The sequence below is a fragment of the Salvelinus sp. IW2-2015 genome, unplaced genomic scaffold (assembly GCF_002910315.2).
Source record: "Salvelinus sp. IW2-2015 unplaced genomic scaffold, ASM291031v2 Un_scaffold16345, whole genome shotgun sequence".
NCBI lineage: Eukaryota > Metazoa > Chordata > Actinopteri > Salmoniformes > Salmonidae > Salvelinus > Salvelinus sp. IW2-2015.
In genome coordinates, this window is record NW_019957544.1 from 126,426 (window position 1) to 151,389 (window position 24,964).

At 44.9% G+C, this 24,964-nt stretch overlaps 2 protein-coding genes across 3 annotated transcripts in view; one reads left to right on the forward strand and one right to left on the reverse strand.

Annotated features, from left to right (window-relative positions):
• Nucleotides 1-4,040: 4,040 nt before the first annotated feature.
• On the forward strand, nucleotides 4,041-9,777 carry LOC112080504 (peripherin-2). Its single transcript, XM_024146286.2, has 3 exons — nucleotides 4,041-5,025; nucleotides 6,741-6,987; nucleotides 8,345-9,777. The coding sequence occupies exons 1-3, from the start codon at nucleotides 4,445-4,447 to the stop codon at nucleotides 8,549-8,551; spliced, it is 1,035 nt and encodes a 344-aa protein (XP_024002054.1). The 5' UTR covers nucleotides 4,041-4,444; the 3' UTR covers nucleotides 8,552-9,777.
• A 1,087-nt stretch (nucleotides 9,778-10,864) lies between these two features.
• Nucleotides 10,865-24,964, reverse strand: part of LOC112080505 (E3 ubiquitin-protein ligase UBR2) — a 32,665-nt gene continuing 18,565 nt past the window's right edge. For both annotated transcript variants that reach the window (XM_024146287.2, XM_024146288.2), the window contains exons 22-46: nucleotides 24,640-24,692; nucleotides 24,314-24,465; nucleotides 24,029-24,183; nucleotides 23,771-23,873; nucleotides 23,392-23,501; nucleotides 23,045-23,128; nucleotides 22,757-22,938; nucleotides 22,455-22,654; nucleotides 22,156-22,249; nucleotides 21,441-21,599; nucleotides 19,191-19,282; nucleotides 18,935-19,004; nucleotides 18,677-18,825; nucleotides 18,126-18,181; nucleotides 17,934-18,030; nucleotides 17,682-17,749; nucleotides 17,364-17,499; nucleotides 17,061-17,157; nucleotides 16,756-16,886; nucleotides 16,530-16,638; nucleotides 16,107-16,163; nucleotides 15,528-15,605; nucleotides 15,011-15,181; nucleotides 14,833-14,934; nucleotides 10,865-14,624 (exon numbers count right to left, since the gene is read on the reverse strand). In XM_024146287.2, coding sequence (XP_024002055.1) covers nucleotides 14,483-14,624; nucleotides 14,833-14,934; nucleotides 15,011-15,181; nucleotides 15,528-15,605; nucleotides 16,107-16,163; nucleotides 16,530-16,638; nucleotides 16,756-16,886; nucleotides 17,061-17,157; nucleotides 17,364-17,499; nucleotides 17,682-17,749; nucleotides 17,934-18,030; nucleotides 18,126-18,181; nucleotides 18,677-18,825; nucleotides 18,935-19,004; nucleotides 19,191-19,282; nucleotides 21,441-21,599; nucleotides 22,156-22,249; nucleotides 22,455-22,654; nucleotides 22,757-22,938; nucleotides 23,045-23,128; nucleotides 23,392-23,501; nucleotides 23,771-23,873; nucleotides 24,029-24,183; nucleotides 24,314-24,465; nucleotides 24,640-24,692 — 2,847 coding nt within the window. In that variant the 3' untranslated portion in view covers nucleotides 10,865-14,482. The remainder of the gene's footprint in view (nucleotides 14,625-14,832; nucleotides 14,935-15,010; nucleotides 15,182-15,527; nucleotides 15,606-16,106; nucleotides 16,164-16,529; nucleotides 16,639-16,755; nucleotides 16,887-17,060; nucleotides 17,158-17,363; nucleotides 17,500-17,681; nucleotides 17,750-17,933; nucleotides 18,031-18,125; nucleotides 18,182-18,676; nucleotides 18,826-18,934; nucleotides 19,005-19,190; nucleotides 19,283-21,440; nucleotides 21,600-22,155; nucleotides 22,250-22,454; nucleotides 22,655-22,756; nucleotides 22,939-23,044; nucleotides 23,129-23,391; nucleotides 23,502-23,770; nucleotides 23,874-24,028; nucleotides 24,184-24,313; nucleotides 24,466-24,639; nucleotides 24,693-24,964) is intronic.

The window sequence follows — 24,964 nt, forward strand, 5'->3', positions numbered from 1 at the left end:
AAAAACATACATTACGATGATATGGTCTCATTTATCAAATCAAATCCGAGCCAGAGATAGTTGACATCCGAAACGGCAGCAAAACAAAACACAATCTCTCTTCAAAGTCGCGCACTTCAGACTTCCGGAAATGGACGGTCATGTCAAAGAAATAGGTCTTATTTCACGTCAGAACAAGATAAACACAAAATGTCTCCTCTGACGTCCTCTTGACACCCAGAGGAAGGCGTATGAGGTGTGTTTCGGGTCATAGGTGGCATGACCATGTATAGGCAGAGCGTTGAAGCGAGCATAGACATCTTGCATTCTACTTCCTGCTCAGGGAAAGTGCTGCCAAATGACTTGTGTTCCACTCAGAGAAAAAATTCAAACGTTTTTAGAAACTAGAGGTTGTTTTCTATCCAATGGTACTAAAAATATGCATATTGTACTAGCAAGAATTGAGTACGAGGCCGTTTAAAAATCATACGATTTTCACCAAAAGTGAAAATATCACCCCTTGTCCCCAACAGGATAGTAGTACACCTACTCCCTTTTCTGACAGCTGAAGCAGACAATCCGTTCACCCAATTCCATTGCTGTTATCTACAAATGCATTTTGGAGTATGAGTTTTTAATTAACAATGATAAATAGGCCTACATCAAGATAACAAGCTAATAAGAAGTTAACTATCTGATGATATTTCACTTGGCAACATTATGTAAAGTTGGCTAGCTAACAATTAGCTCATTATTAAACACACAATGGCCTGCTGAAGCTAGCTAGCAAACAATACATAGTTTAACATTTTCAAATTGTATTTACTTACTTACTGTACTTGAATAGGTTCACGCCTACGCCCACGAAGCGGCCAATCTTTGAGCCAAGAGTTGTCAAACCGAGGCATCGCTTCTGGTCGAAACATACCGAGCTGCTTTTAGAGACTGTTGTGTAATCGTCCTAATCCAAACCATCTATGTATGTCTAAACTTTTGTTTAGGTGACCACACATTTTTCCTAAACTAGCCTGTATAATATTTGGCATAAACTACAGTAAACTCACCGTCTTATTTGATCTCATGGACATGCTCTGAATACCGTAAGGAAAGCCCTGTGAAATTCTCTCCTGAAAGCGCGTGGATGTGAATAATATAACGACAGATTTCAAATTGGAAACCGGCTAATTAGGTAGGCTAATTTAACAGTTTATAACGTCTATTATATCACATGAAAACAATACTAGTAGATTATACTGAAACTGAATTAGCCTATTGAGTATTTTTTTCAGCCATTATCTGGACACATGCATTAAATAGCTAGTATTTTTCATTGAAACTGCAAAAATTCTGGGTAGGATTAAATAAAGGCTTTCTGGTGGATTATAAACAACGTCACATGAATTCACAAGAATATAGGTTACCCAGCTAGCACACAACGTTCGGATAACCATATGTTTCTTAGAGCWTGGTGAGAGTGGTTGTCCTAGAGTTATTTTGCATATAACCTTTCCACAGTTTCCTGGGACTGATGCAGGATTATCTTGGTATTTCATTGCTTTAACAGAACATTTCCTAAAATTTCAAACATGGTTACATTTCATTTCAATTTTGGTAATGTTCTAGGAACGCTCTCCAACTGGTTTGACATTGGGAAGGTTCTCAAATTGTTCCAAGAATGTTAAGAAACAATGTTTTTCAGTGAGAATTTCAGTACATCAGCATAACATTTCCTACATTTATTGATTCTCATCGTTCTGATTAAATTAATGTTCTCAAAATGTTCCGAGAACGTTATGAAACACCATTATTCTGTGGGAATTTCAGTGCTTCCACAGAAGATTCCACATAAGTTCCCATGTGGTTCTATTAATATATTTACTACATTCTGGGCAAGTTCTCAAAAATTGTGTGACTTAAGCGATATTCTCAGAATGTTCAGTGACTGTATGTTTGGTTCTCCTTTATGACAGTTCTTGGCAATATTCTAGGAATGTTCAAAAAAAAAAATGGAATTCTACACAAACATCAATAAGCTCTAAATTTTGTTTTCAGAACATGAAGAGAACTTTCCATAAAAACCACAAGAACTTTAGTAATGTTTAGAGAATAATACATTCCGTTCTCATTATCAACAAACATCTCTCTATCTTCTATCTTGTTAATAAGTATGTTCAGGTGTGTTGATCTTAACCCTTTACACTCGTACCTGTATACAGGTTGAAAATGGCAGATTGGCACTGATAAGCACCTACATTGGAACACAGTGGCTGTACAGTGACACGCTATAAACATGATCTGATGAAGGCATAACTGCCGAAACGCATTAGCCTGCCCAGGCCAAAAATAAAAAGGTCAGACATTTTGGAGTGCCGCCGTTTCCTAATGTTCTTGAACTTGGGATTTCATTTGAAGCCATTGTCACATATGGCAGAGCAACCAGCTAATAAAGCGAGACAGCGCATCTGTTACACACTACACAATGCTAGAAATTACATCAGAACTCAGGCTCTGAGCTTCATAGCGCTGTATGGGTTTGTAGTCACCTATGTAGTCAGCCTGGTCTCATAAACTAGACGTATTATAGTAAATTTATATACAGGAACACTCAAATTAGTATGATATGTTACATTTTGTATGGTTATATAAGACAAGGTTACTTAAAGGGGGGATAGGTGGGCATAGAACATGAACTTCTAGCAACCCCCAAAGGTTGCATGTTCAAATCTCATCACGGACAACTTGAGAATTTTAGCAAATMATCAACTTTGCAACTACTTAGCATGTTAGCTAACCCTTCCCCTAACCTTAACCCTTTAAACTTTTTTTTTTTTACTTTTTAACTCCTAACCTTGACCATTAGCCGCCTAGCTAACGTTAGTTAATCGCCTAGCTAACYTTAGCCTTAGCCACCTAMCTAACATTAGCCACAACAAATTGGAATTCGTAAATTGCAATTTGTAACATATTATACTCATTTGAATTTGTAACATATCATACGAGATGGATGATGAACATCCACAAATAAAATACATACCATACGAAACATGACATCTCATACTAATTGGAGTGTCCCGGGATTACATTTACTATGTTACGTCTACCCCTGAGTCCAGGTTGATGTAGTAGGGGTGGGGAACAAAGCCTTTTGTAAATGCCTAGYCCTATTCATACTTTTAAGACAATGATAGGCCTAGAGTAAATACTAAAACAAATGTGGGCCACAAATTGGATTAAGGTTGGGCTAAATAAAGCGTTAGACTTCGCCAAGTCTCTGAGCCAAACATATAATTATACATTTTTGCACTGGAAAAGGAAACTACATTAGCCACCAGCAATTTGTCAATTTTATGGAAAGTCCTATGAAAGTTAATGTTCTAAACAGTTATATTTATTGACCCTTATAAACATTAGCAACTATAGAATTGGAACAGGGTGTGCCTCAGAGTGATATGTGGAGCCAACAGAGAAAAGGCACGTGTATTTGTATTTATCTCCACAATAAAGATGGTGAAGCTACAACAATACAAAAAAAGCATTTTAGGTGATCATTTTGTGCTACATTCTGCCCTGCACTAAGACTTTGAATTTAGAGCCTCAAAGGAAGAGAAGAAAGTAATAATACATTGCCTTAACCTTAATCCAAACCCTGACAACACAAGGAGATAATGAGGATCCTTTGTTCTTGTTTGCAAGGAATAAATGAGAGATTCTGTTTGGTGAAGAGGCAAAATTATGTTATGCTGTGACCTTATTAGGTAGCTATTTTGGTAAACACATTAGGCAGTACAGTCTTACTCTTAAAACACCACCCAGGCTGTCACCCAATGGTTCATACTTGACAGGTTAGAGGTTCCTGCGGCCGCAAGACTGTCTCTGGTCTCCCCATCCCAGCACAGGCAGGTAATGGAGGAAGTTGACTCTTAAGCAACAAATCAATTATATGGTAAGACAAGAGATTAGAGCCCAGGGCTCATCTGCTGCAAATGGGATCAGGGCTGATTAGCGGAGTTTAGGATGACGTACTGCAACTTTGTGGCTCGATCACTCTGCTACTCGCRTGGCTACCTCCTTTTGCAGGAAAAAGATCCACCCGGAATAGCTGTGTAGCCCACCATCCTGTCATTTTGAGGGATTTTATGTGAATATTTTGGGGTGGAATTTTGGGTGCAGGCTCCTCTGCCCACCCAGCACTATGGACTTTCCTGATTTGAGGGTGGTCAGAATGGATATGAAGAGGGAAACCCTTGCCAAAACACATTCTGCAGCTCCCTTCTGGAATGGATTACAATTTTCCAACTGAAACTCTCCACAGGAACATAGTTGCCTAAGGTCAACTGAAATCCTTACCTGTTACATAAGAAAAAACATTGAAAAACTAGTTTAGAATCTTTTGTAAATTCAAATTAGTTTCTTTAAAAAAAAATCCTGTTTTGATTTGGGAATAGCATACACTCTGAGGTAAGGCATGGCTTTGATGAAGGTAAAGTTTGACTTGCCCAAGCGGGTGAAGCTTGCCCAGGGCCTATGGCTCATGTACTGGCTGGCAGTGATGACCGGCATCCTGGTCTTCAGCCTGGGGCTGTTCTTTAAGATTGAGCTCCGGAAGAGGAGTGAGATGATGAACAACAACGAAAGCCATTTTGTGCCCAACCTGTTGATCCTAGTAGGCCTAGCTGCTTGCGGGCTCAATGTTTTTGGCGGCAAAGTGTGCCACGACTCTCTGGATGCTATGAAGTTCGAGAAGTGGAAGCCCATGGTCAAGGGCTACCTGATGGGCTGCTTCGCTTTCAACATCCTCCTGTTCTTCACAGCTCTGCTGTGCTTCTGCATGCAGTTCCAGCTGTACTTCGCCCTGGCCGAGGGTCTGAAGAATGGGATCAAATTCTACAAGGATACGGATACACCTGGACGCTGCTTCATGAAGAGGACGCTGGACATGACCCAGATCGAGTTCCGCTGCTGTGGCAACAACAACTATAGGGATTGGTTTGAGGTCCAGTGGATCAGCAACCGCTATCTGGACTTCAGCAACGATGAAGTCAAAGAGTGAGTACTAGAATCCGTAGCTGAGTGAGAGCAATGTTGGGTTGATTAGGGTACCCAGAAGGCCAAAAAGCACCATGTACAGTAAAAGTTGACCGTCTCTCTGGGTGTCAGCCAGAACAGATAACTCTACCTTTCCACCAAATCTCCTTGGCCTCATAAGCTGCCTTTAGTCTTTCAATTGAGAGACAAAAAGGCTATTTTAGGAAAGAAACTGTTTGTTTAATCCACGCTAAGTCTTAGGAAACATATTTGACATTGCTGCTACACAATAGCTTTCCCCACTCCTGCCCATAGTCTCCATCTTTACCCACATGATCTCTTGTGATCTTGTGCAGGAAGCTTGAGATAGAGAATGGGCCAAGGTAGCATATGCTTTTGCTTGTGTGTGGTAGTGACAACTTAGTTCATGTAAAACATACATACAAAACAAGTAGTTTAGTTAGTCGTCTACTTTCAGTTATTTGCTACATTTAGAAATCAATACTTTTATTGGGACAAAATGCTATATTTATGAAATGGGTGTTTGGGAGTTTTTGGGGGGAGCGGAGGGGTGTACCTTAACCTTTTTCAAGGTGTACCTTAAAGGGGGCSAGGACAGGATACCAGTGTAAGTGAAGTCAGGTTCATGTGCCAGGTTCTGATAAGTAGATCATCTCCATGGATCTAAATTCCACGTCCTTCACAGCTTACTGTCCCCCTAAATCATAATAAAACAGCAGTTAACTGTCACTAATAGACTGACGCAAACACACRACCCCCCTCTCTCCCTAATATTGTGCCCTGGTGGCAACTGATACTATAWTTAGTCTATTTAGATTCTGATTTTAAGGCATTGATTAAAGAGATAGTTCACCCAGATTACAACATGTCACATTGGTTTCCTTACTCTGTAAGCAGTCTAAGCACAAAGGATGACAGCAATCCAAGCTTTGGTTTTGTTTACCTGGCCACTGTTTTAAGTGCTAACTTTTTAGCATTTGTGGCACAAATCCAATGCAAGTCAATGGCACCTATTAGAATTTTTGCGCCAAATCAACTAAGTAACTTCGTTGAGCTACACAACTATTTGAGATTCTTTAGGATAATTTGGACATTGAGAGAATATAATTGGAAGTGGGTGGCAATGTGTGGATAGTACATGTGTAACAGCGTGCATGTTCAAATGCTTTAGAGTAAGTTCATGTACGTATGTATACGTGTGTGCATGTACAGTGCAATTGACTGTGCTTCATGCAATCATGTTTAATGTTAATTTACTTGAGAGATATCGGCTGTCTCTCTCACGCACGAACGATCACATCAAGAGGATCCTCATGAACCCGGTTTAAACTCAACACCTGTCAKTATTAGCCAGAAGACCCACCCACTTTTCTCCTGTCAACAGAAATTCAGCCAAGGCCTCTATATGATACACCTGCCAAACACTGATTGATGATTTACTCATACAGTTAGTCTAAACTGACACTCGACATGTGGCCAGTTACGATCACATACGTTACCATGTGAGCCGTTCATTTGTTTACTCATTTGTAACCCCAGGCTCATGGGTTCACCGTTTTTARAATCACTGCCCCTTACATCATTTAAATATCCACGCCTCATATGTCTGTGTTACGGCAACTGGCATACACCCGTCACTCGAATGCCATACTTTGTGTCACATGGCTGYCATTACTTGGGACGGATCTGACGTGTCTCTCTTGGCCTTTCCACAGCCGTGTCCTGAGCAACGTGGAGGGGAAGTTTCTGATGGAGAGTGTACCGTTCAGCTGCTGCAACCCCGGCTCCCCCAGACCCTGCATCCAGCACCAACTGACCAACAACTCAGCCCACTATGACTACGACCACCACACTGAGGAGCTCAACATCTGGACCCGGGGCTGCCGCGAGTCCCTGGTCGCCTACTACGGAGGCATGATGAACAGCATCGGGGGRCTGATGCTACTGTACATCATACTGGAGGTGAGAAAGAGAAGAATACGGAACTGAAAGGGAAATGGCTAGGGGTATTTTCGGGAGGTCCTGTCAATGTCCTTCACTTCAGAGGGTAGCTAGCTACAAACGCTAAAGATCAATTGATGCGACCTCCCACGCAAGACTGAAAAGTAATTGATTAGCTGCCGATTTGATTCAATTACCGTCTTAAAAGGCATGTGWAGGTAAGTAGCAGGGCAGGGCTAGGCCCAGTGCTGAGGAGAAGAGGATTTGAAAAGAAGGCTTTCCATATGTTTCCCATTGCGGAAGACGACAGGCATTTCTAAGTATCTAGCTCAGTGAGTTTTATTAGGAAAGGTCCAGCTGTTCCAAGTTGGCCACAGCTGACCAGTTCATTGGGCACACATGCCAACCCTCCTGCCTTTGACTTTGAGAGAACACGTGGCACACAACAAGCCAACGATCACTGTACCTTTGCCCTTCTGGCAAGCAGGCACTAACACATGCCATTTCCTTGGTTGGTCTTAGCACTCACTTGGCTCGACTTGACTTCCATCTAACTGACTTTCCAAAAGGCTGAGGTGTTGAAAATCTCAAGTAGAGCTCCAGTGTCTGATCTATGATACACAGATGAATGAGCATGAATGCCACGCATCCATCCACCCACCAATAAATAGGTCTACCTTACCTTTTTTATTACCATATTTCCATATTACCATATTTCTCTGTTTGAAATGAAATCTGATTATAAACTCTTTTTCCATTGAAAGAGTGACTATGTGAGTGACTCTTTTTTTATTTTTTCAAACCTCCCTATATTCACTGAGTTATAAACTGACCGTGGGGAAAACTACCCTGGGCAGATTATAGCCCATAACGACAGCTAAAGGAGTCTTGGGACTGAAAGGGTGAGGGATTGCGTCATGTGGGGGTGGTATAGGCGGTGAGGGAGGCTCAGCGTTTCTTAGAGGGGTTAATCTGGGCAGAGCAAAGTGCAACAAGTAGCCTTCCTGGAAGCAGGATCTCACTGTGCTAATTTACAGACTGAGCACTAACTGGGCTGCTATCTGGGTCAAAACAACAACACTAAATTGTCAGTTTGGACCAAATCCAAATGTGAGATCTGTGTCAATTGATTGATGTCAATTGATGTCCAATTGACATCAATGGGAGATTTGATCTAAAAGCCAAGCCTTAGTGACTATAAATCCATTTGATTTGGATCAGTGATTTAATAGATTTAGAATCACTGTTTTCTAAATCCAAAAAAGAATGGATAGCAGAGATCTCTGGTGGTTCAGAGGCCATACAGATTGTTTAATTGCAGTGTGTCTGTATAGAGACTCTGTCAGTGATGTACATATCTTGTTTGTGTGGTCCTCAGGCAGGAGTGATGGTGGGCTTACAGTACCTGACCACTTCTCTGGAGACCATGGCAGACCCAGAGAACCCGGAGAGTGAGAGCGAGGGCTGGCTCCTGGAGAAGAGTGTGAAGGAGACTGTGGCAGACTTCATAGCAAAGATCAAGGGTCTGGCCGGTGCAGGGAACCAGGTGGGGGAGGGGGAGGAGGCGGTGGCCACTGTGAGTTGAGAGGGTCCCACCCAAAGGGACTGAGGCTTGTCCTATCGATGGGAGCTCAAAGAGAAAGAGGAGTGAGAGGAGAGCGGTCTTCTCAGTGAAACAACGCACACACACTCAAACAAATGTAAACACACTCAAACAAATGCGTACACAAAGATACACACACAGACACAAACATGGACACACATGCACACACCCTTTGAAAAGTGAAGAACTTAACCAACTGCTCAGGTGAAGTAAGAACCAAACTCAAAAATGTGAATGTATATCCTGTCCATAATAATTATGTATATATGTTAATCATTCAATTTATTTTTTTAAATAATGAAAAATATATTTGGGTTGTCAAAACATCTGTACAGTATACATGAATTTGGGCTTGTGAATATGAAGAAAATGTAATTAATGAATAATTATATCCTCCCCTGCCTGGCAATCCTCTCCATGAAGAATGATGGGCAGACCCTGAGACCATCAAGCCTAATACAGTTTCTCTATGCTCATATCTAATAGTTTTACTCCTATGTCCTTGTTACACTCCACAACTTGTGTTGCGTGGACATGTAACCTGACAGCCACACAAATATATATGTAGTTCTGTGAAGTAATTTAGTCTGCTCAATTCAACTGACTCCAAAACTCAACATTACCAGTGCCCAATGCAACCCGGTCAAATGTCCCCTTATGGCAGCTTAAATTGGGTAGCTGCGGAACTGGGGTCCTGGCTGTCCCAGCCCCCTGTCACAGTGTCCCCATACAGGTCCTGGCAGTGCAGGGCCATATGCATTCACACCTATACAACACACACTTTTACATTCATTAGTTATGTATCAGTGTTGCTATCGGGTTATATGTCTGCTTCGTGTACGATGCAGTTTTAACTCTGGTTTTGTACTCCTTTGAGGGGATACAGTGGGCTGAGTGGCCAGATGAAGTGCTGGGGGAACTTAGAAGAAGAATGTTCTGTACTTTTTGGAGAGCGAAATATGATCCGATCGGCAGTTTAAATCAGCGTGTGAGTACATAGAGATACGGGTCAGTTTTCCGTGGATACAAAAAGTCTTATCAGTTGTAATATTTTTACTTTCTGTGTGACCATTTTTCTTCCTTTGTAATATTGAGAGTTAATATTTTCTGTAAATTTGGATTTTGATCAGCAAAACTGTCCGTCTTGTGGGTTGGCTGGAGAATTTAGCAGCTCCACTGTGTACGATAAAGATATATAATGAGAACAAGAGTATGATTGTCTGTTTTGTCCATAGGGTTTTGTCTGACATGGGTCATTTCTAAATTGATATTCCACACTTACAGAATATGCCTATGACAGGCAGATTGTCTGTACATTCATACAGTATTTTTCATAATACACAAGGTATTGCCGTACACAACCTCTCTTGTTGAGGTCCTCAGCCTTATTTCAACTAATCATGAAGCTAGCAGAGAATGAGTGAAAGAATGAGGGGAGAAATGCAGATTGTCGGCTGCATGGACATGGTGAATAAGGAGTTAAGGAGAGCCGGAGGTTCACAGCAGATGAGGGTACAGTACATGTAAAGAACCCAGGAGGAGGCTTTACTTGATGAGATCAGCAGGAATGTGTGGATTCCACTCAGCGGGGATCCAGTCCTCAGTCCTGTTCCAGGACAAACAGGTGACTAGAGTCACTTTAACTGGGCCACCCTCAGAAGATAGGAAATCTATGGAATCCATGCTAGAAAACAAACATGTTATCTAATAATTAATCTGTAGTTATCAGGTCTCAATTGTGAAAGAGGTCTTATGACTTCAAAGGCACTTCCTGGTTAAATAAAGCTTAAATCAGTTTAAGTGTTGGATAATTCATATTGAAAGGTTGAGGTACATTTTGCCAAGACAATTGAAAGGATACATAGGCTTACCTATACCTCAATGTGTCCAACTAAGCTATGATCGGCGGTATCCTTATCTGAGAGGTGGGTTCAGTTGAGCAGGTAACAGTAAAGACACTTGTATACGTGAGTGGTAGTGGGGGGTAACAGGGACATCTGTCATCTGGAATAATAACCCTAAAGCACATAGACAGCAGATGAGGAGATAAGAGCAGTAAGAGGCTTTGATGTGCAGCTTAGCCCCGTCAGGTGATGGCAAGGACAGGTGCCTCTAACGCAGGGAGATGCCCAAAGCATCTTGGGCCGGATGGGACGGGGCAACCCCACCTCCCTCCTGCAGGATACAACCCAATTATGTTCTCAAATCCTCAGGACGCCTGGATATGTGTCCAGTGCCAGAACGTTACAGCTAATGATGGTGCAAAAAAAAAAAAAACTAGGAAACTTAGTGATGCACATTTATCACAGGAGTTTTATTAGTACAGGATACATGGTATACACCGTCCAATGAAATGCATACTTGCAGGTTCTTTCTCGACAATGCAGCAACAATAAGAAATAATAAAAGATAAGAATACAAACAAAGTAAATGGCTCAATAGAATAGATTAAACATTTTAGCATAAGGAAGGCACAATTTATTGTCCAATGTTTACATGTTTTAGGTAAGGACGATTGGGGGGGTAAGTGTGAAGATGTTTTGGTTAGTTTTAAAGAAAAAGCTACTTCTCCTTTTGAAAATGTCCCATGTGGCATCGATGTCAGTCAGAAACACTTATTATAGTGTCGGAATGGACTACAAAGTGTAAATAGGATAATTTAGGTCAAAGTCAGTATGAAAAAAATGGTACGTCACGGAATGAAGGGTATCGTAACAATTCTGTGCGTTGGGTTTATTTTCATCCTGTCCTCATCTGGCAGCATCCAAGTAATCATCAATTCGGAGCATTTAAATAAAAGATGTGCAACATGAAAATATTGACAGACTACCCAAAGTCAAACCAACATTCACAGCTGGCTGAAGCTAATTGGCTAATAACTCCTTCCCACCTGCAAACAAGAGACACTCACATCAAACCACACCCAAAACCAACTCACGTCTGAATACAGTCATGGCTACTAGCATTTCTTAATGAACCAAATCTAAAACAAGGCTAAATCAGGAAGTGCAGTCACCCTTTAATCTCATCCCCAGACTAGTGGCTATGAACGAGAATGGGTTCATTTCATTGATCTTATATATACACACTATGTAAATTAACCAAGGAAACCATATGATTTACCTTTTCATAAGAATAGGAATGTATACTGAAAAAAGTAACACATGTAAGTTTTGGTCCCAGGCTTCATGAACTGAAATAAAAGACCACAGAAATGTTCTATACGTACAAAAAGCTTCTCTCTCCAATTTTATTTACATCCCTGTTAGTGGGCTTTTCTCCTTTGCCAAGATGATCCATCTACCTGACAGGTGTTGCATATCAAGAAGCTGTCTGCCATCTGCCCGGTACAGTTGAAACCGGGATTCATCCGTGAAGAGCACACTTCTTTAGCCTCAGCTTCGTTGTATACCTGGTTAACCGGTTAAGTGTTCTCATTACACCATCAGCTCTTTCTCCAGCTGGGCCTTGGGAGCCTAATGCCGTGTTCAGATGCTAGTCGGAACTAGGAAACTCACTTCGACTTTCTGATTCGTTGAACGTGGCACGTGTAGAACTACGACCAGTAAGCAAGTCGGGAAATATCCAAGTTTCCTAGTTCCGACTAGCACTTGAACGCAGCACAATCCACCGTATTCTCATGGCCTGTCTCCATGGTGGTCATGCTGGGAGGCCCTGACCGAACTGAGACAAGCGCTTCTCACAGCAATAGGGATATTGATATTACATAGGTGTCTCTCACACACACTAATCCCAGTAGGGTCTTCGTAATAAGGCTGGGTATTGGCCTCATGACACAAATCATATCCCGATACATGTCACATGTATTCGGAATGGATTTTGTTAGTCACTCTCACTCAGATATAGTAACATGGCAGGACATTTGCTGTAAAACTGCTAAAATAAAATTCTCTATGCACCATGGCAAACACTATAACACCTCTCTGTTAAGAGGGGGGCCATTAAATGTTTTCCTCGTAGGTGGGCCCCCTCCCAACAGAATTTCACTTAGAGCCCCCAAAAGACTGGGGCCAGGAAGAACACTTTTWGCCTGATTAATGCATTTACTGTCAGAATGCATTTGTCGTTGCATGTAATTTAACTGTTAAATGAACACAACCAAATATCACGATTCCAAGATTCGTAAGCCATTGAATCGATTCACTATTGCAAAAACAAGTATCATCATATCTAGTATCTAATCCAAAGCCCACAAATAGACAACACTCAGGCCTTCCTTTTCCTTTTGATTTATTTTGGTATTCTTTTACAATATAGTACAATGTACTCATTTATACAGTAATTCACATATTAACAAGTCTGACACGATAATAATACAGCCTCAATATTGGGAGCGTGTCAAAGAATGGGGTGGGGGTGGTTACCAGGAAAACATGCCAACGGAGTGATGGGATGAAGAATATAGAGCTTCAGGTCCCAGCATCAGAGAGAACCTGCATCAAAGAGCAGTGTGTGTGTGTGTGTGTGTGTGTGTGTGTGTGTGTTCGTTCCTCTAAAGTGCCTTGCGAGCCTGACTAATCTATTCTGTTTCAAAGCCTTAAGGACGATATTTGACCCAATGCGTCAGACCACCCAGCCATAGCTGTGGAAAAATGGTACAGTCCAGAGGCAACCTTATGAGGGCTAAGACTTTTACCTGACCAAAAAAAGGATAACTAAGATGGAGTTTTGTTCCAGGTCGGGTCAGGCAAACCAACTGGTCCATATATTTAAAAAAACAGGTCGAGGGATATGTTTCTGCATTCTCTTCTCATACAGACATTTTTCTTCTTCTGAACATTTAAAAAAAGGTACAATACAAAAACAATTACCAAAACAAACCCCARCAATGCACATCAGATAAAATTGACTACAACCAATCACACACGCACACATTAGCAAAAAAGGAAGGGACAGCCTTTCCTTAAAAGGCTCATATCTGTGGGTTAAAGGGTTCATTTAAATAGGGTTAAAAAACAAAAAAGCACAGACAGTCGGGATACATTCAAAACCTGCAAAAAGACCTAACACACCCTGACACATTTAAAAACCAGAACACGGGCACTCAGGAGTAAAACACAGAAACACAAACATTCACACCAGTGTGTTACCGCACTTCCTTACATTGGCTTGTATTCTCTGAGTACTGTGTATTTGGGTGTCCATCAGACTGGAGAAAGTAACTAATGGGGGGGGTGAATACATTTCAGGACGTTAATTGAAATTCCAAATCGAAAGCTGAAAAGCACCATTTATTTTCAATAGGATTTTTCAAAGGATTTTTCAGCTCTTAGGTTGAAATTTAAATAGAATGGATCCCAATACTGGTAAGGGGCACAATCTGACCTCACCTATCTGATGAGATTGTGTCCCAAAGTCTGAAATGAGCAGTCACTGGCTGACCAAGAGCAAGAAGGAAAACCTGGTGCTTAGTCAAAAATGTTTAGCATCGAAGCAAATCCAACTGTAAATAAACCAATACGTCAGCCATCTACCTTAGAAATAATTTAATGGTATTTGAATAGGCAGAAATTAAATAACATTCCTATAAAGAAGTTATACTCTGAGTATTCATGTTACACCCGAGCCAGTCCATGGGTGCCCGTTGCGTCGGCTATATGCTTGAGAGCGATGTGTATATATATACACTCTTTAATATTAAATTACAAAGAAAATAGAGGAACATTCTTTCCAGGGAGAAACAGCAAAAACAAAAGGAGAAAAACCTACATGCATTCATCCACTCTCAGACGGGAGGGGGGGCGACACTCACCCCTTCTCCAATCGGGATGGAGGAGCAAAAGAGGTGAGGCTGTGTTGCCTTGACAACCATTCCGCACCCCCATGTGCCGTGCTCCCCCCTTCGGTTTGGAGAAGGGGTGTGTCTGACTCCGGTAGATGTGACCTAAGACATCACAGGTGCTGCCAGTCGATGCCAACCAGGGTTTGGTTGGCTTCCTGGGCATGGCCAATCTCCTCTGTGATGCTGTGCTGGCGCCACAGCTTCTGGATCTTGCGGTAGCGCTCGTGGCACAGGTGCAATGGGTTCCCCCGCCTGGATAAACACAGACATAAACTGCTTTAAAATACCCGCAATGACACTACTAAGGCATCTTTCAGCACAGACCAATAACATGTACAGCAATGGGTCTCAAAGTTGAATCTGGGAGACTAGTGAGCGCAGGTGTTTGTTCCAACCTTTCGAGAAGCCATTTCGAGAACCACTACTCTACTGTAACGAGTGAATGTGCAGGGTCGTTCACCTTAGGCCCTGGTCCGTCTCTCCATAGTCATCCAGGTATGGAGGAGCGTAGAAACAGCCCTTAGTTTTACCAGCCAGGAACAGAACCTGGCTCTCTCTCACTCTGCAACAGAAGGGAAAGCATTAGACTTGCACACTTATGAACGAAGGCACACACACGCCCAAGGTCAGGTCTGTACCTGAGGAAGATGCCTACTCCGGCTCCGCAGGCGAAGGTGTGAGCAGTGCAGGCTCCCACGTCCTCTCCCTCCAGCTCTGTCTGGCAGCAGTAGCTCTGAGAACACAGCATGGAACCACACACCAGGCACAGGGTGGGCGCACGGGACTTATCCCCACCCGACTTAGGGCACCTGGGGGGAGAGAGAGGAGGGCATAAACACATATTTACTCACATTTTCTATAGCAGGMTTTCCCAAACTGGACCCCCCCGGTGCAAGTGTTGGTTTTTGCCCTAGCACTACACAGCTGATTAAAATAATCAAAGCTTGATGAGTTGGTTATTTGAATCAGCTGTGTAGTGCTAAGGCAAAAACCAACATGTGCACGGGGGGACGACACCAGTTTGGGAAACCCTGTTGTATAGGACAGTGAGGAGCGCAACGAGATCCAATCGCTCCCGATTGTCATTTTGTAAGCCTGTGTTGTGTCGTGACATCTTTTGAATTACCAGCGGACAGTTGTTCTTCGGGTACTCACGTGAAGCTGGAGGCTTGGTTTATGAGGGCACTGTAGTCATCCGGGAGGTCAATCAGGCTGTTGGACTCCCGAGGAAAACTGGACAAAGGGAGGATTGGTCAGCCCGAGAGCTCTTGACAGCATCAACAACGACTTGAACTGTATTGTTCTAACACCACTCTGGACCACACAATCATTTATACCAATATCCAACCTAAGTAATCAGAGTCCCCCCCTCTCATATCAGGAATGGAAAGAAGTGGCGAGTCGAGGCGCAACCCAACATATAAATATAATTGAAAAGGCTGAACGCTTGCTCACCATTCCAACTCAATGTTTTATATTTTAGTAATTTACCACTGTTATCCAGACCGACTTACAGGCCCAATTAGGGTTAAAGTGCACAATGACAGATGTTTCACCTAGTCAGTTTGGGGATTCAAACTAGCAACGTTTCGGTTACTGGTCCAACGCTCTTAACCGCTAAGCTATCTGCCACCTTTTATTTGAGCAAAGGTAAAAAGCTTGATGTTTCAGCCTTCGTTAGAATACACCCCCCCCAACCCCCATCATATCATACAGTAAAATAGCAGGACTGACCTCACAAGAACACCACCTCCCTGAAGGGTCTGCTGTACACCTGGGTGAGTGCACCACCTACAGGACAGGAGGACAAAATGCAAGACAAACTTCACTCCAAAAGGTGTTACTCCTCCCCCCTCTCTCCATCGCATTGTGTGACAATGACACTAGCCACTAAAGACACTTGATATGCATATTTATTGATTTAGCGGTGTGCCGATCTGTTGTTTATGACTTATTAATGATGCACTGTCCATATAATTGGGTCTCATCTTTTTACTTTTATATTGTACGACGTCATTGGTTGAGAGCAATAGGATCAAATAAACCTGAGCACTACATCGTTCAGTCATGTAGCTGGCACTTCTGAACCAATCAGAAGATACAAGAGGAGAAAAGACAGGTTACCGGTGAGTGTGAGTGTGTGAGAGAGCCTCTTACCCATGCAGTAAGGGCTCCAGTAGCTCCTGTTGACTGTGGAAGAGCTGCAGCAGGTTGGAGGGCAGACTGAGGTATCCGCACAGCACCTCCCACTGACCAGGACACAGAGCTAGGAGACACACACACACACCGAGAGAACATCAACACCCGCATGGCTCTGCTTGGTACCGCGTAGGTGTTCCAAGAGGAGTAAAAGAGAGCGAGTGTGTTGGTGCGTCGTATTGACCATGCAGCTCTGGGGGTGCAGGAACTCCGTTGAGGTGGTGGAAGAACAGCGCCGCGCCTCGCAGGTAGGGCAGGATGCCAGTCTTCACACAACGCCACAGGTGCCAACCAGAGCCCACCTCAGGTAGGGAACTGTCATCACACACACAATATAAAAATCACACTCACAGCATGGGTTAAACACAACGTGTGAAGGCCGGGGAAAAGCCGGCTGCTTGGTGGATTATGATAGGCGAGTGCGTATTTCAGGGGAGTTTCCCCCCCCCCCCTGAACGCTTCATGGCTACAGGGTCAGCGTTACCTCACCTGCCCACGTGTGTTCTGAGGGTGTTGTAGAGACGGCAGGCGCCTTCCTCCTCCCCTCGCTCCGCCTCGCCGCTCTCCTGCTCCATGGTCACCTCCTCTGTTGACACACGGAATGTCATGTTTGTTCCCTTCTCTACGCCATACGACAGTGGTTGAACTGCAAAGACTCTCTCTTCCAACTATCCAGAAGGTAAGATCTTAACCGGTGTTTAGACAACTTTCCAACGGTCTGGTAAGCATGCACACACACTCACACTCTTGCAGACCCCGCACACACAGGTATTGGGTTCGCTCTCTCCTTACCTGGGCCAGAAGTGAGCAGTATTTGGACCATGTGAGCCACAGTGATGAGGTGGAAGAGGTGCAGCTGGACAGCGTCCACGCTCAGCCCTGATGAGTCCTGGGAGTGGACCGACCCGTAGGACAGAACCACACTTACCTGAGAGTGGGTGAGAGAGAGAGACACAGGGATTAGTGTTGAGGTTTTACGGTAGTGTCAACAATGGGTTTTGCGTCTGATCTGGCAACCCAGAGAGGCGACATGCCACTGGTCATGTATGCCTGTGTGGCTGATGGTATTATTGGTGTGTTGATGAGAATGAGGTCGGGGGGGGAACTCACCAGCAGGTGCAACATGTCCACGTCCAGGATACACGGAGAGGCCTCCACCAGGGGGTCTGGAATCAAAGCTACACAAACATACACACTCCATCACTATAACGATGAAACTGTAAACCCTCAATCCCCCCCCCAAAATATTTTTTTTATAAAATAAACACCTCTACACATAAAAAGTGAACGTGGCTTCAGGCACTGAATAGGCCATCCGAAATGGATTGGGTCCCGCAGGTCCCTGTTAAGTCTCTGTCCTACCTGCTACCAGTCGGATGAAGTGGCCTTGCACGGTGGGCTGACAGGCCGCGGTCCAACACGCTGAGCCGAACCTGGCCAGGGAGCTCAGGCATTCGTCCTGTACACAGAAACACACTCGACACTGGCGTCGGATCTCTCTACACGTGGAACTGTCTCAAAGACGGGTTGGAATTAAAAGGAAGAACCTGTTACCTGTCTGCAAGGTAAACTTCCAAATAAAGGCTTCTTCTCATCCACCAACAGTCGCTCTGCAAAAGGAAGGAGAAGGGYAAAAAAGTCAGTTGAACGTGGCGTTGAGACAAACATCCATTCTAAAAATGGGCGTCTACGCTCTAGCGGTGTTTGAACATTGTGCACCATTTGGCAGCAGTTGAAACATTCATTTACCCGTTAAATAATGACGACATAACTCAATCCCACATGAATGCCTTTGATATGAGTTTTATCGTCACTGTAAACTAGGTTTGTTGCTCTGATTCTATTATTATCTTGTTCTCTCTGTGTGCGCGCTTTTGGGTTTTTCCCATCCGGGTGGGGGACCAGAATTCCTCAAGGATAGTAAAACAAAGAAAAAGCCATACAAGTGGGGCCATTTCGCTGGTCCCCACAAGGAAATAGGCTATTTTAGGCTTAGGGGTTAGGTTTAGGGAAAATAGGATTTTAAATGGGAATCAATTGTTTGGTCCCCATAAGAATAGTAAAACAAACGTGTGTGTGTGTGTGTGTGTGTGTGGGGTTCTCACCTATGGACTGGATGGTGTAGGCACAGCTGCCCCAGCACATGATGGGCACGCGGGGGTCCTGCTCGTTGGGGTGCACCTTAAGGCCAACTTTGTAGGTCGCTGTCCCAAAAGTGGTCAGCATCTCTTTTATGGTGCTGGAGTAGGGATTCCTGAAGAAGGTAAAAAGAGGCACGGGCAAGTCAACGTGGTAACTCATCTCAAGACTTCAAAATGTCCTGTCTTTCTCTCATGTTCCCCTCAGGGGTCACGGTCACGTACGTGGGAATGTAGTTCACAGTGAAAACCTCAGGGGCAGGGCACTCTTCTTCCACTGTCTCTTCAACGGTACCTGCACACACACACACCTTTGTGGCGTAACTTGAACATAACTTGAACACATAGACACAGTAGTGTGTTCGATCACAATTTCCTCTCTACGCCGGTGTAAATGGGACCTCTGCTTAACAATGACATTTGTCGGACGACAGGAACGCGTGGGTGCCTTTAACACAATGTTATGCATTCCAATACTCACTGACGGGCTGGAGTTTCCTGTGGGCAGAGTGCATGGCCTTTATCTGCTGACCGCTGGTCTTCAGCCACTGACCCAGCCCAGGCTGCTCACAACTGGAGAGAAGGAGACTGTCAGTGGACGAGACAAGGCATTGACCTACTCATTAATACACTTATGGACAGCATATGAATAAGGGCTGGCCCTTGCTTCTTCAATTGACATGCTAAATAAACAAGGCTGTTGGTATAGGTGAATCAAAGTTCCGATTGATTGATATCCATCCATTTTAGCAGGTACACATTTTCTTTTACAATACTGACCGGAAATATATAAAAAGACCCAAAACATACATTTGCTAGCTTCTTCCCTGGTCTTTCAATCTTTGAGCCCTTTTCTCAGCCCTCGCTTCGTGAAACGGTCTGAAGGACCTCTGCGGTTGTGGAGGTTACAATTTTTTWAATATAAAAATAATATATATATTTGAATATATAAATAACTCAGCAAAAAAAGAAACGACCTCTCACTGTCAACTGTGTTAATTTTCAGCAAACATGTGTAAATATTTGTATGACCATAACAAGARTCAACAACTGAGACATAAACTGAACAAGTTCCACAGACATGTGACTAACAGAAATGGAATAGTGTGTCCCTGAACAAAGGATGAATCAAAATCAAAAGTTACAGTCAGTATCTGGTGTGGCCACCAGCTGCATTAAGTACTGCAGTGAATCTCCTCCTCATGGACTGCACCAGATTTGCCAGTTCTTGCTGTGAGATGTTACCCCACTCTTCCACCAAGGCACCTGAAAGTTTCCGGACATTTCTGGGGGAAAACCCCTAGCCCTCACCCGCCGATCCAACAGCTTCCAGACGTGCTCAATGGGATTGAGATACGGGCTCTTCGCTGGCCATGGCAGAACACTGACATTCCCGTCTTGCACGAATCACACACAGAACGAGCAGAATGGCTGCTGGCATTGTCATGCTGGAGGGTCATGTCAGGATGAGCCTGCAGGAAGAGTAGGAGGATGTCTTCCCTGCAACTCACAGCGTTCAGATTGCCTGCAATGACAACAAGCTCAGTCCGATGATGCTGTGACACACCGCCCCCAGACTATGACAGTCCCTCCACCTCCAAATCGATCCCCCTCCAGAGTACAGGCCTCGGTGTAACGCTCATTCCTAAGACGATAAACGCAAAATCGGCCATCACTCCAGTGAGACAAAACCGCGACTCGTCAGTGAAGAGCACTTTTTGCCAGTCCTATCTGGTCCAGCGACGGTGGGCATAGGCGACGTTGTTGCCGGTGATGTCTGGTGAGGCCCTGCCTTACAAGCCTACAAGCCCTCAGTCCAGCCTCTCTCAGCCTATTGCAGACAGTCTGAGCACTGATGGAGGGATGGTGCATTCCTGGTGTAACTCAGGCAGTTGTTGTTGCCATCCTATACCTATCCCGCAGGTGTGATGTTCGGATGTACCGATCCTGTGCAGGTGTTGTTACACGTGGTCTGCCACTGCAAGGATGATCAGCTGTCCGTCCTGTCTCCCTGTAGCGCTGTCTTAGGCGTCTCACAGTACGAACATTGCTATTTATTGCCCTGGCCACATCTGCAGTCCCCCTGCCTCCCTGTAGCATGCCTAAGGCACGTTCACGCAGATGAGCAGGGACCCTGGGCATCTTTCTTCAATGACGGCCTACACCGGGACTCCCAAACACGGCCGGTTGTGATACAGCCTGGAATCGAACCAGGATCTATAGTGACGCCTCTAGCACTAAGATGCAGTGCCTTAGACCGCTGCGCCACTCGGGAGCCCAACGACTGAGCGAGCCTTAGTGCAGAGTGAGCCTTGACCTCGGGTGAGTGTGGTACCAGTGACATCTGAACTCTCAAGGGGATTACGCTGGTTTAACTGCGGGGGATGGAATGAGAAGCGAGTGACCAGAGGGGGTTCATCTCGTGACAACCACTAAACAGTCTGGGGTTGCTGTGGCCATGTACCCACTACCAGTCAAAAGTTTGGTTTCCTGACCGAGGCTGCATCTCAATTTTCTTAAGTGGCTTCCTCTCGTCGTCTCCTTCATCTGTGCTAATCTAAAAAGGTATTGGTCGGGGAAAGACAATTCCCATTGAGAATTTACTATAGASCTTCTGCTTTCACCTATCCCTTTTCAGATCAGCACAGATAGAGGAAAGGGGAGGAAACAATATGACTTGAGAGACGCACCTCAAAGTAACGTGTGTATGTGAGAGAGACAGATTGGGTACCTGCTGGAGCCCTTAGTTCGGGGGAGCAGGGGGATGACGGTGTTGCTGAGGCACTCGCACAGCGGACACAGGAACTCCCCGTTCCCCACATCGTAGCTGGTGTGGACACGCAGTCGCTGCTGACGCCGCTGCTCCTTGGCCTGCACCGCCTCGAAGTACCTGTACACACACGAAAACTACTGGCCAAAGMTTTTCCCCAGAGAAATTGTATAATTTATGCTGGCGCTCTTTGCTTTTCAAGATAGTGGTGTGTGTGTAGCCTGTTAGCCAATCATAAGTCATCAAAGCGGTAATAGGCTATAGCTATAGAGCCTCCATGTGGGGCAAAAMTTAGGAGATCTCTAGCCAATGGAAAAGTGAATGAAAATGACAGAATTAAAAGTTAAAGGAGAAAGATAGGCTACAAAGACCAAGGCTGCTACTAGCGTGTCACCTCTACCTCCTCTCTCTCGCGCTTTATCAGCTCTGGTTAATAAACTAGCTTCATTTTACTTTTCTGCTGCTTTTCTCACTCATATACCTCGTCTGYATCCAGACCTGATATACGGAACGGGTCTAGTTATCCTTGGGTCCATTTGAAACAGGTCCAAATGTTTTACTTATGCATATCGGGTCCGGATGGCAACYCCCCTGTCCATTGTGGAACAGGTCCAACTTTTTGGACCCGTGAAGGCCTCTACTACCAGTGTGTTGTAGAACCCGGAGCCTGGCTCACCTCTGCCAACAGTGAGAGTGCATGATGTGGCCACAGCTGCCTGTGTGCGTGCCGAACGACAGGTCAGGGTGCATGAAGAGAGGGTCGTAGCGCTCTGGAAAACACACCAAAAAGTCAAGCAATGCTAGTATATCATTCACAGACAAAAACGCAAAAATAGGTTGAAGACGCCCATTGACACTGATCTTAAAATCGTTAAACTAACAATTTGGAGGAGGGAAAGCTGATCCTAGATCTGTACCTAAGGGCAACTTCGACCCATCTGCGACCTAAAGCCCTCCATTCTCTCTTCCACTCACTGGGGTCGTGCGGTGGTCTCTTGCGGTTCTTGGACATGACGGTGGAGCGCTGGACAAAGGCAGCCAGCACCATGGCCTTGCCGTCAGCCCGGATCTCCTGCTCCTCCTGGCACAGGATACACGTAACAACCTGCCTCTTCTCCCTGGGACGTGACCGCCTGGGGCCCACACACGCCAGGGCTGCGTCTGACGACGTGGGGCTGTAGGAGGGGTGAGAGACAAACTTTATAAGCCTACGGTGGGGATTTGGGTGGTGAAATAAAAGTGTGTGTGTGGTGGGGGATAGAGTTTAAAAACGGTACCTGTGCTCCAGTGAGGTAGAGGTGGAGGCATCCAGCTCCTCTAGACTCTGCTGGAAGAGCTCCTTGTTCTCGTTGATAAAGTGCCTCTGCATCTCCGACATCTGGGCCATGACCTTCTCCCTGCGCAGGCGGGCCATCTCCGCCTTCCTCTTCCTCTCCGCCTTGTCCTTGTCACACACCATCTGCAGGAAGGGAAGACACAGACGCCATATATTTGTCTATTAAATTCACGAGAAACCAAATAAAATGCCACCTAGGTGCATCTCCTCTTAGATGTGCTCGACCCACCTCTTCCTGACCGTGACTCCCGCTGGCGATCACCGTATAGGTGGAGGCAGTCAGCTCCCGCATCGTCTTAATGCTGGCCACCATCTGCACAGTGACACAATACTATTACCTCATCAAAAAGTGAGACATCAATATAAACACGAGAACATATCTTCCTATTTTGTCTGACAGAAGTCATTTTGGATATGCATTTGTCTCGAGGGACCACTAGTTGCACGCTGTCCTATGCTGCCTCCTGGTGGCCATGGCATGTACAATATTGCAGTGTACCAACTGAAACACTTGGGTACGGTGTCTTTCTATGAGAGTTGCATTGGTAGGGGAGGTTGTAATAATGTTGGACCCACCTTGAGGATCCAGCGGATCATGTCCTTGTGGACCTCCAGGTGAGGGGCGTTCTGTAGGTTCTCTAAGAGGGCCAGGACACTGGCTGTGTTACTGGGGGCTTCCCCTGGTCCTAGGACACACACACACACACACACAGCAGTTAAATACAGTAGATAAAAAGTAATGGAAATCAAACTAATGTTGCCCCCCAAAAAATGAATACCTGCACAGTGTCACGTCTATTATTATTTTGAGCAACATTACTAAGATTTCTATTTTTCAGCTCTCCTCTCTCAGTTTTACAGTTTCAGAGTGATAGAGAGAGTTAGCAAAACAGGTCCTGGATTTCAGGCTAACGATAACTCGGACTGGTACCCAGGCTAAGAGGGACTGACTCACGGGAGATTTTGAGGGTGAAGTTGAAAGAGACGTCGTGGTCTTCACTGCTGTTCTTCAACTGCTGCTGTTCCTCCAGCAGACCCGTGCCTATTAGGTGGAGCACCTGGAGAGAGAGACACACACACACACACACACACACGTGTTATGGACAGAGAGGCCTCTAATGTGCCTACAAATAAGCATAGTACGACACTGGAACACGCACACTTTCTCTAACACACACGAGCGCACGCACAGTGCGGTCCTGGTCTCCCTCACCCTCTGCAGCATGGACTCTGACCAGTGCCCTCCGCTGGGCTCCACGGCCCACTGCAGCACGGCTCCCAGCATCCCCAGCAGCACATCACACTGCAGAATGTTCACCAGGCTGGCAAACAGCGGGGAGAACGGGGGCAGCATCGGAGGAGGCAGGGCTACAACAAACGGATTACTTGATAGACAGCTGAAAGACCACAACCAATCACCACAATAGTTACATAATCAATTCCATTTAAAGATGTGCTTCATGTATATAAAGGCGAGGGTTTCTCTGAGACTCTTTACCCATGTCCTCTCCATTCTGTCGCTTCAGCTTTCTCTGGGCTTCCTCTGCCTTGGACTGGTCAGCTCGGGAGTAGTGGTGGAAGTAGAGGTTGAACTGCTTGGCACACTCTGGCCTGAGCTCATACAGCCCTCTGCCTGTCACGCCAGGCTTCCTGTGGGAAAAAAGGACACGAGTGACCAACATCTCACACAACTAGACCCAATGGGCGCATCATACATATCTAATTGTCTTTATTCAGCCAAGTCATCAGGAACAAACTCTTTCACATTAACAATCTGGGTGGTCAGTTTAAACGTCATGTAACAAACTAGAGAAAGCGACTTACTTAAACGAAGCAACACAGTCGATCACCCTCTCCATACCAGTCTCCTTGTTCTCCTAAGGAAGGGAGAACAGTTCAACCTCTCTCCAAACACACCAAGACCGTCGTGAAGAGGGCACGACAAAACTTTTCCCCCCTCAAGAGACTGAAAAGATTTGGCATGGGTCCCCAGATCGTCAAAAAGTTCTACAGCTGCACCATCGAGAGCATCCTGACCGGTTGCATCACCGCCTGGTATGGAAACTGCTCGGCATCTGAACGTAAGGCGCTAGAGGCTAGTACGTACGGCCCAGTGCATCACTGGGGCCAAGCTTCCTGCCATCCAGGA